Source organism: Pristiophorus japonicus, chromosome 18, assembly GCF_044704955.1.
Source record: "Pristiophorus japonicus isolate sPriJap1 chromosome 18, sPriJap1.hap1, whole genome shotgun sequence".
NCBI lineage: Eukaryota > Metazoa > Chordata > Chondrichthyes > Pristiophoridae > Pristiophorus > Pristiophorus japonicus.
Genome location: NC_091994.1, coordinates 102,999,273 through 103,010,749, shown reverse-complemented (window position 1 = coordinate 103,010,749; position 11,477 = coordinate 102,999,273). Strand labels below are relative to the sequence as shown.

The 11,477-nt window shown below is 42.3% G+C and overlaps 1 protein-coding gene across 1 annotated transcript; it reads left to right on the top strand.

The window, feature by feature from the left end:
- Nucleotides 1-677: 677 nt before the first annotated feature.
- On the top strand, nt 678-2,352 carry hes2.1 (hes family bHLH transcription factor 2, tandem duplicate 1). The gene is made up of 4 exons (XM_070861016.1): nt 678-776; nt 931-1,026; nt 1,154-1,241; nt 2,018-2,352. The coding sequence occupies exons 1-4, from the start codon at nt 678-680 to the stop codon at nt 2,350-2,352; spliced, it is 618 nt and encodes a 205-aa protein (XP_070717117.1).
- The last annotated feature ends 9,125 nt before the right edge of the window (nt 2,353-11,477 follow it).

Here is an 11,477-nt window from a genome sequence, read left to right as displayed (position 1 = left end):
AGAAACAGACCTCACCGTCTTACACCGGGCAATGCATTAATTAGATACAGCCATCGTTTGTAGGATTTTGGAAGGAGTTATTTATTTGTTTAAAAAACTTTGCGGAAAGTTTTTTTCAACTTTCGTTCAGCGTTTCTGTGCTTCCATGGCAGGCGTTTGGGATAGTTTTTATTTATTGAAGAGAGCATGTCTCAAATACTAACAAAAAAATTGCGAAGAGTTATTTTGAAATCTCTGACACGCTGAGACTTACAGAACAAGAGCTCGGTCAGTCTAATGGCGGATTTCTGCAGTACTTTCCAATGAAATAGACACGCCATGTAAGTCGCTGAACGAGGAATTTATATTATCGCGTCTGATTTTGCTGACTATAAGTTGTTTTTTTCTCGCTAGAATGTCGTTTGCACATTGATATGACTTCAGATCGAGAGTCGTAGGACAGATGGTAACTTTATTTTAATGAGGTTGGTGTGTTGCCGGGCAGCTCAGAGGCGTCCCATGTCATTGCACAAAGACTAGTGGGCAGGACGCGGACACTCCCAGTCTCTATAAGTACACTCAGCTACCGGGCTACACAGTCATTCCCACACTCTACACCTCTCGGACGAGCAGTCTTTATCGCTCTCGCCCAGCATCTTCTGAAAGCAACCCGTTCCTGTCACACACACATACACAGAATGCCTCCTCATCTCTACGAATCCAGCGCCCCCGAGCACGGACAGTTCTCGGCACAATTGAGCAAAAGTAGAAAAAGAGAAGCCAGCGAGTTAAGAAAGGTAACTAACCTCACAGATACTGAATCTGGTCATTTAAAAAAAAACACGAGGGTCATTTCTCGTGTCAGTGCGTGCCACTAATGTTCCATCTTGTGGGTTTCTCCTGTGTTTCTATCTGTCTGAAATCTGATTTTATTTTATTATTTCCTTGCAGACTCTGAAACCACTGATGGAAAAGAGGAGACGTGCGCGGATCAACGACAGCCTGAATCAGTTAAAGACTCTGATTCTACCCTTAATCGGAAAAGATGTAAGTGAGCTTCGGGTGGTTATTTAGAAACTGTTGGACAATCACGGTCATCATAATCGGCCTCATTTTAATCCGATTTACAAGAGAATGGAATGATTTAATTAAAGTTTTTTCCCTCCTCTGGCAGAGTCCAAGATATTCCAAATTGGAAAAGGCTGATATTCTGGAGATGACTGTTCGATTTCTCCAGGATTTTCCCAAAACGCCGCTTTATGGTGAGTACAATTACACAGGCTTCGGGTTTTTAAAATTGAAAATGTTTCCATTATTTGGAAATGCTGCAATGGGCAAAAGACAAAATAAATAAATTCGAAGTTAATCATTACGATTTGGGTATTTTTAGCACATGTCACAGACTAGCTGCTCGACTGTAACTTAAAATACTATTCTGCTTGTAGAATAGCTGATCAAATATATACTGGTGAAACATTACTATTTTTCTGCATACATAAGAATTCGGCCCCTCGAGCCTGCTCCACCATTCAATGCGATCATGGCTGATCTTCTACCTCAACTCCACTTTCCTGCACTGTCCCCATATCCCCTGATTCCCTTAATATACAACATCATTCTATCACTTTGTAACACTGAAATCTTAAAATAAAATACTGACTAATCAAAGAGTTCATGTTAAATAGAAAAAAGTAACCTGTAATTATAGAGCGTCTTTCCCTCTCCTCGGGACATCCAAAAGCGCTTTACAGCCAATTCATATCTTTTGCAGTGTAGCCACTGTTCTGCAAGCTGTCAATTTACGCACAGCAAGATCTCACAAACAATACAGATAAACGGCCCGTTAATCGGTTTTGCTGTTGTTTTAAAAACAAATATGGATATAATGTTTTCTGTCTTGCATTTTCAACTGCAAATTATCCACATTTGCAAACGGGGACTGTCCTATTAGTGAATTTGTAGATTGGTGATATTTTAAAAAGGGTGAAGAGGCGGAGTGATGGGAAATAACCAGTGTTCTCTCCTGCGCTCCTTATAGATCGCCTGGATAGTTACCGGGAAGGTTACCGCGCCTGCCTTCTTCAGCTGGGCAACCTCATTCCGTCTTCAAAGCTGGTGGGAACGGAAGCTTGCGATCGTCTGACAGACTACCTGGAGAGGTGCATGGACTTGCCTTTGATCTACTATCCCTACTCTCACATCAGGACGCCCGCCGGCCCAGTGCTTCCGCGCCAGGGGCCACGGAGCTTGGTCCAGTCTAACCCAACCGGGAGCTCAGCGGATCCCCGTCCTTCACCAGCCAGCCCCAGCCCTCACCGCAGCCAGCCAGCCACCCCAGCCTGCCAGGAGAACTGTATCTGGAGGCCCTGGTAGTCGGAGTGAATACACGAATTTAAAAAAAAGACTTTATATGTGTAAATACTTTGTATAGAGTTAAATTGTAAAGAACACGTGTACATATGAAAGTACTTTGCATGATATTTTATCCCAGGCATTTACATTTCTTTTTTGTGTGTGAATTGCACAGTTTCTATGCAAAACAGAAAGTTTTTGTTTACCTCGATCCGATTAAATGTCAATTCACAATGGGGCACTTTGTAATGTTAGCATGCCGACTTTTATTTTGTAAAATAAGGGACTATATTTTAAACGAGAATTCAAAGATAATATAAAGGTGCTCAATAATTGTATGAAAGGGATTTCTGAAAATAAACCGAAACAGAAAATGAAGAAGATGGCTTAAGAGTGCTCTAATTTCCAAGAAATTTTAATCCTGTCACTTTGTGTTCGGGGAAGTGAAGTGGCGGGGAAAGACCGCTCCCAGATTCAGGCTACAAGTATTTTGTTGTAATCAGAAAATCAAGTGCCCCCTGATTAAAGGGGAGGGGGGGCACACTCCAAAACAATTATCAAGTGCCATCCAGAGAGGTCGTCACATTAGAACTGATGTTAAATGGGGGGAGTTTTCCTCTCCATGTGTCGCTAAGACTCCGGGACAACCCAGTGTCACTTATTGGTCAAAAAAAAACAGTTGTATTAAGGCCATAGATTTAAAATCACGGCAAAAGATCTAGAGGGGAGATGAGGAGAAATCTTTTCACTCAGAGAGTTGTCGGGGATCTGGAACGCTCTGCCTGAAAACGTAGTGGCAGCTGATTCCATCAATAATTTTAAAAGGGAGTTGGGCAGGTACTTGAGAATCATGGCATCAGAGAATGCTCTTTCAAAGACAGTGACTAGTGAGGTGCCATAGGGATCGGTGCTGGGACCCCAACTATTTATAATCTATATTAATGACTTGGATGAAGGGACCGAGTGTAATGTTAGCCAAGTTTGCTAATGATACAAAGATGGGTGGGAAAACAAATTGTGAGGAGGACACAAAAAATCTGCAAAGGGACACGCTAAGTGAGTGGGCAAAAACTTGGCAGATGAAGTATAATGTGGGAAAATGTGAGGTTATCCATTTTGGCAGAAATAATAGAAAAGCAAATTATAATTTTAATGGAGAAAATTGCAAAGTGCTGCAGTACAGAGACACCTGGGAGTCCTTGTGATTGAAATACAAAAAGTTAGTATGCAGGTACAGCAAGTAATCAGGAAGGCGAATGGAATGTTGGCCTTTATTGCAAGGGGGATGGAGTATAAAAGCAGAGAAGTCCTGCTACAACTGTACAGGGTATTGGTGAGGCCAAACCTGGAATACTGCGCATAGTTTTGGTCTCCGTATTTAAGGAAGTATATACTTGCATTGGAGGCTGTTCAGAGAAGGTTCACTAGGTTGATTCCGGAGATGAGGGGTTTGACTTATGAGGATAGGTTGAGTAGGTTGGGCCTATACACATTGGAGTTCAGAAGAATGAGAGGTGATCTTATTGTAACATATAAGATAATGAGGGGGCTCGACAAAGTGAATGCAGAGAGGATATTTCCAGTCATAGGGGAAACTAAAACTAGGGGACATAATCGTAGCATAAGGGGCCACCCATTTAAAACTGAGATGAGAAATTTCCTCTCTCAGAGGGTTGTAAATCTGTGGAAGTCTCTGCCCCAGAGAGCTGTGGAGCTGGGTCATTGAATATATTTAAGGCGGAGATAGACAGATTTTTGAGCGATAAGGGAATAAAGGGTTATGAGGAGTGGGCAGGGAAGTGGAGCTGAGTCCATGATCAGATCAGCCATGATTCATTGAATGGCAGAGCAGGCTTGAAGGGCCAAATCGCCTACTCCTGCTCCTATTTGTTATATTCTTATGTTCTTATAAAGAGCCAGTGCAAGCATGATGGGCAAAATGGCCTCCTTCTGTGCTGTAACTAAGCCATTTAATCAGAAGCTCCCAGATTCACTTCCTGATCTGCGATGAGGTGAACTGCTCTTAACAAGTGATGAAGAAAATCAGCCAGAGTTCCTGTTCTTTGCGCTATGCAACGACCTTTGCTGCGAGATGGCCTCTGTGGACAAGAGAGAGCATGGATGTATCGGCCTCTAGGCTCTCTGGCCAAGATCACATATGAAGAATAGGCTAACAGAGTGACTTAGGGGGAGCCGCTTTTGTCTGAGGAATGGTTCCCTAGCACTGGTCACCGTCTTCAGAAGGGAAGAGAGGAAAATACGAGTGGGAATTTAAAAAAAATCAGCATTGAGGTAAAAGGGGATTGAGAGCAATGATTGATATGAGGTAAGTATAGAGTTAATTAGGATTATTGATGTGGGGTTAGAGCCAGGGTGCAGCAAGAACTGGAATTAAAAATGCAGATTCCCAATAATATATCCTCTTCCATTCTATTATAATAATTTATATGGTGTGTTTCTTGACATGAGTTAGATTTTTTCTGCACGCAACTGAATCTGCGCAGAGTGAATATTATATAGGTTTCATGATAACAATTAATACTCACTGATAAATATAACAGATACAAATTTAGCAGTAGGAAAGGAGAAACTATAAAACAGGAATATATATTATATATATATTATATATACCATCTTAGACTCATTCACCAGGGACAGGGATCTGTGTGCATGAGAAAGAGATAGTCTGAATCTGATTCATGTGGAACATGAACTGAGAGCGAATGCATCCTGGAATTATGGGGAGCACATGTTCACCACAGCAATTGGGAGTTTCAAATGAGCAGCTGTTTAGGAGGGTTTCACTTTGCATTTCTCAGTGTGATGGAGTCAGATGACTAAACTGGCCATGTCTTTACAAAACCAACTGTACGGTTGCATTTGAAGAAGTTGATATTGTCAGTTTGCACTCTTGTACGTGAACCCACTTACCTTTGAGTGTAAGTAGTTCTGGTGCCCTTCCCACTTTATCAGAGCACAATTCCACTGAACAATTAATATAATCACTAATTGGGAAAAAGAAGTACTGGGAATATTTTCTATCAAATTCGAAAGGAATTTCAGAAAAGCAGAATTATTTCAAGACTGAATTATTAAAAATAAATGTTAACAACTTTAGTAACCAGGTAGATCTAAACAAGTTAAATACATTCAATTCCATTCTAACAATGAGGAGATTTTAGAAATAGGACATATATTGGATATGGTAGCATATTAGTCATGTTACTAGACTAGTAATCTAGAGGCCTGGACGAATGATCTTAGCGACAAGTTCAAATCCCAACATAGCAGCTGGGGAATTTAAATTCAATTAACTAAATAAATCTGGAATTTAAAAAAAGTACTATCAGTAACCATGCAACTACTGGATTGTCATAAAAACCTTTTTGGTTCATTAGTGTCCTGTTAGGGAAGGAAATCTGCCATCCTTACCTGGTCTGGCCTATATATGACTCCAGACCCACAGCAATGTGGTTGATTCTTAACTGCCCTCTGAAATGGTGTCTCACCACCACCTTCTCAAGGGCAATTAGGGATGGGCAATAAATGTAGGACTTGCCAGCGATGCCCACATCCCATGAATGAATTTTTTAAAAAATCCTACAATACGGGGGCATATCCGCACGCACTTCAGCCTTCAATGCAGGACAAATCTGCATATCCTACACACTCCAATACAAGACTTGCATTTATACAGCGCCTTTCACAACCGTCCCCAAGTGCACCCAACTAATTAACTACTTTTGAAGTGTAGTTACTGTTGTAATGTAGGAAACGTAGCAGCCAATTTGCGTCCAGCAAGCTCCCACAAATGTGATAATTAGAAAAAAGGCTTGCATTTATATAGCATCTTTCATGACCACCAGACGTCCCAAAGTGCTTTACAGCCAATGAAATATTTTTTGAAGTGTAGTCACTGTTATAATGTAGAAAATGCAGCAGCCAATTTGCACACAGCAAGCTCCCGCAAACAGCAATATGATAAATGACCAGATAATCTGTTTTTTTGTTATGTTGATTGAGGGATAAATATTGGCCAGGACACAAGGGATAACACCCCTGCTCTTCTTTGAAATAGTGCCATAGGATCTTTTACATCCACTTGGTTTAACGTCTCATCCGAAAGAAGGCATCTTTGACAGTGCTGCACTCCCTTAGTACTGCAATGGAGTGTTAGCCGAGATTTTTTGTGCTCAAGTATCTGGAGTGGGACTTGAACCCACAACCTTCTGACTCGGAGGTGTGAAGGCTACCCACTGAGCCACAGCTGACAAAACTGATACAGGACATATTCACATATCATCATCATAGGCAATCCCTCGAAACGAGGATGACTTACTTCCACGCCAAAAAGGGATGAGTTCACAGGTGTTTCAAAGAAGGACCTAATATTCCAGCTCCTGAACTACTTCTTGAAGGGTGGAAGATGCCTGTGCGTGGGTTTTTTTTAAACGTGTGGTGGCCGTTGCACACCAGCCACCACATGGGCTTGACAGAGCTAGGTCTTGGTCCAGTGGCAAGGATTAACCAAGACGACTGGAGACTAGCTCTGCTGCACGGACCTAGTGCGCACACATATCACAGTGTGGGCTGGCCCGTGCTGCCTTGCCACATATCCTACACCCTTCAATACATGACATACCCACACATCCTATACCCTTCAATACAGGGCATATCCTACACCCTCAATATAGCACATACCCTCACATCCTATATCCTTCAACATAGGACTTACCCGCACACCCTGCACCCTTCAATATAGGGCATACGTGTAGCAATTTTTCATGCAGGGAAATCCACACATTCCAGGGCTGTTATTGCACGGTACATCTGCATAGTCTACATCCTATCGGTAGATCCTACCGCCCCTCATGCGAACCATATCTGCGTATGTTGCATTATTTATATGGAGTTTATACACGCATATTCCGCAGGTAGTCATTAATATAGACTTGCAATGCACCCATTCTTAATAATGTATATAATATTTTAAACAGGATATAACCACATATTCTGCAGCACTGTTCACACATTCTATGGAATGCCATATGGTCTAATTGTAGTCAATCATTTTCTCTCTCAGTTCCAATTAGCTGAATTTCGCTTTTCACTCAAATAGATGTTCGTTATAATAAGCTGTTCTCTTTTAGATTAGTGGAATTTCAAAAATAAACGTACAATTTTTAAAATGTGAAACTTATTTTAACATTCTTATAAGAATGGAGAATGGATTGTACAGAACCGCATTGAATTAGCCTAGATTTTAAAAGACATTTTAAACGAAAATATGATTATTTCACTATTACATTCACGAATAAAATTGTCTACCAACTATCGCTGTACTTATTTTGTTTTGGATCTGGTTTGCAGCACAGTCCAGCTGTTAAGAGCCGATGTTTGTATTGCTGATCGTGCTGCAATATAGCCTCGCAATTAATACACTCAGTAAAGAACAATTTTACTAAAGCCGATTCTAAATACTTGCTTTTTGTTAATAAACCATGCGCCCCAATTCTTACCCGACCCTCACTGTTCAGTCACTGCTGTAGTTGACACCTTGGTTATCAAGGATTATATCAGTGAAATATAACACAAGAGTACAGCACGGTGGGAGCCACAGGGGATAAGCTGTAAGATAACATTGCTCACTACTCTCGCCCTTCACGATTCTGTGCTTGATTCGCATAGTTCTCTCTATATTCCAAAGAAAACAACTCCAGCCTGTCCAGTCTTTCCTCATAGCTAAAATTCTCCAGTGAATGATCAATTGAACGTTCATATTTCTTGGGCAAGAATCCTGCCGTTAAAGAGTTTAAGATTTGTTTTCAGTTTTGTTCTGAACCGGTGTTATATTGGTCAATATGGAGAAATACATTTACCAAAGGATTAACAGAGGAGGCTGAGGGGAGACTTGATTGAGGTATATAAAATTATGAGGGGCCTGGATAGAGAGGGTAGGAAGGATCTATTCCCCTTAGCAGAGGGGTCAATAACCAGGGGGCATAGATTTAAAGTAATTGGTAGAAGGATTAGAGGGGAGTTGCGGATAATTTTTTCACCCAGAGCGTGGTGCGGGTCTGGAACTCACTGCCTGAAAGGATGGTAGAGGCAGAAACCCTCATCGCATTTAAAAAGTACTTGGATATGCACTTGGAAGTGTTGTAACCTACAGGACTATGGACAAGAGCTGGAAAGTGGGAGTAGGCTGGATAGCTCTTTTTTTGATTGACGCAGACACAATGGGCCGAATGGTCTCCTCTGTGCCATAAATTTCTATGATTTTATGATTTATGAAGACCAGTCGCTGCTAACACTACACGCAAGTCAACGGGCCATATAATTTTACCTTTGGTGTATAATTTAAATATTAATATTAATAAAAATAAGCACAAATATTTCTACACGGGTTATAATCATTCTGAATAATTGAAATGTTAACTCCGTTTTAAATGTTATCTTTATGATCTATATCTTTCAGTCACCAAACATCCCCAGCAACAAACATTCCCAGAATTCATAGTGAAACACTCAGAACGTTATATAATTGTTCATGTCGAATAGAGATTTATTTAAATAACACAAGCGGTAACATATCGGATTCCTATATTGCTATGAATTAATTCTGCATGTAATGTAGATCTGGCGATGACCAGTACTCTGGGTACAGATTGCAGGATGTTGTCTGATCACTGACCAGGCCAAGGACCCGCTGAATAAAGAGCAGAGCCAAAGAAGGCTGACCTCAGTACTTGAAACAGCACAGCATAGCTGCGCACATTCACAATTACAATATTCAACCTCAAATCATAATAATTATCTGCAGGTCACCAAAGAAAGAAAACACAGGTAAGGAGCATATAACAATGGGAGTAAATTCTTGGGAACTTTTTTTATTCATTCAAGGGATGTGGGCGTCTTTGGCAAGGCAAGTATTTATTGCCCATCCCTAATTGCCTTCGAGAAGGTGGTGGTGAGCCGCCGCCTAGAATATAACTGAGTGGCTTGCTAGGCCAGTTCAGAGGGAAATTAAGAATCAACCACATAGCTGTGGGGCTGGACTCACATATCGGCTAGACTGGGTAAGAGCGGCAGATTTCCTTCCCTAAAGGACATTTGTGAATGAGATGGGTTTTTACAACAATCCGGTGGTTTCATGGTCACCAGTACTGATACTAGCTTTTTATATTACAGATTTATTTAACTGAATTTAAATTCTCCAGATGCTATGGTGGGATTATGAACTCATCCCTGGATCATTAGTCTAAGGCCTATCTGGATTACCAGTCCAGCAATATAACCACTATGCTACCGCCGCCGCCACCCCCACCCCCATTCCTCTGCAATTGATAACCATGTTAAAATTGCATTCCGGGGCATGTGTTTGCTGTGGTCAAGTTTATTGTCATATTGTCACTCGGTGTAAGATGCTGTTGGGACATCGCATGATGCTTGCAAATCTAGTTTATAATTTAGGATCAGTTTTATCTGTCAGCCGAGCAAGTCTAACCGTGCGCTCCTGGGGCGATGCACGCCCTCCCAATTGTCCATGTATGCACATGTTAAGCTGCGACTGAAACGAATTGTCAGAGGGTGAAGTGCAGGTTAAGAGTTACAGATGTCACGTCAGCATTGGATGACTCTGGTGCTGTGCGGGCTCTTGCCAACACGCAGCCGTGCAGGTGTTGGTCTCTCTGGAGTACACCTGCACATATCATGATGGGAGCTCGGATGTTGCAACATTTACTTGAAACAACACAGTTCGCAGCTCAGCAGAAGTCATCTGCATATATCTGACACAATAGACAGTGCGTGGCACCATCGCGTTCAAAGTTTACTGCATATAACACTGCTGCTTTTAACATTGAGAAGCCTCGGTGAAAGGCAATAATCTAGGAGAGCAAAAGGGAGGAAAGAGGAAGCAGTGATTGGGTTGCCCTCAGCTTGAGGTTTAAAAGCCGGAAGATTGCAAGAGGAAGAAGAGACTTCAAAAGAGTTAGTACCGTCGCCTCGCGGTTGAGGCACTAGGTTTTGTGCTTCAGAATTCATTAGCAACACAGTGCTATTAAGAACTAGTTGGTTTATTAACAAAGGTTTAACATTCACACTACACATCACCAATTCATCCACTAGATTCACAACCGTATGCCTCATCTACCAGCAACCCAACTGAAAGTGAATGCAATAAATCTGTCCTCAGTGGGGTGGTGGGGATGAAAATTACCACGAAAGCTATGGATTGTTATATAAACCCAGTTAGTTCAGGGAAGGGAACCTGCTGCCACCCCTAAGCTGGTCTGGCTTTCTGCAATTCAATTGCAGGATGCAGGCATTGATGGCAAGGTTGGCATTTATTGCCCATCCCTATTGCCCGTGAGAAGGTGCTGGTGGGACATCTTCTTGAAGCGCTGCAGTCGGTGATGTGAAGGTGCTCCCACTGTGTTGTTAGGTAGTGAGTTCCAGGATTCTGACCCAGCCTACACGTGACTGCAGTCTCACACTACAAGGTTGACTCAATGCATTCGGAGTAACTGAAATTACTGCTTTGCCAGTGTTGTCCAGTCCCAAGCATATTGTGTCAGCACTCTTCCCACTGAGTCAGACGGTTGTGGTTTCAACTCCCACTCCAGAGGCTTGAGCACATAATCAGCAGGGATGGAGAGATCACGGGGGAGAAGGGGGTTTAGCAGATCACGGGGGGGGGGGAGACTTGGGTGTGGGGGTTAGGGGTGGATTGACCAATTTCAATAGCGAGGAGAGGCTGTGTTTGGCCACAGGTCTGCTTGAGGGGCCGGGGAGAGCACTCTCTGCTCTTGCTGGCTCACAAGCAATGTGATAAAAAGTGCTGACCTGCTTGCTCCGGTTGTTCCTGTCTCCGTTTAGCTGCCCGGTTTCCCACCTGGGAAACCTGGCCAGCCAGCGTTAAATTTAAATCAGGCTCCTGACTGCACTGTGGGAGCCTGATTTAAATGTTATAATGACATTTCCCACCTATGGCGAGCGAGACACAAACACGCCATACATGCTGCTAGCATTAAAATGGTGGCAGGCATGTATGCGGCAGGTTGCGGGTGGATTTTGTGATTTTCGACTTTTGGCTCCCCACCCTCTCCCACCCATCATTGGGGGATTAATATCGACCCCTCTGC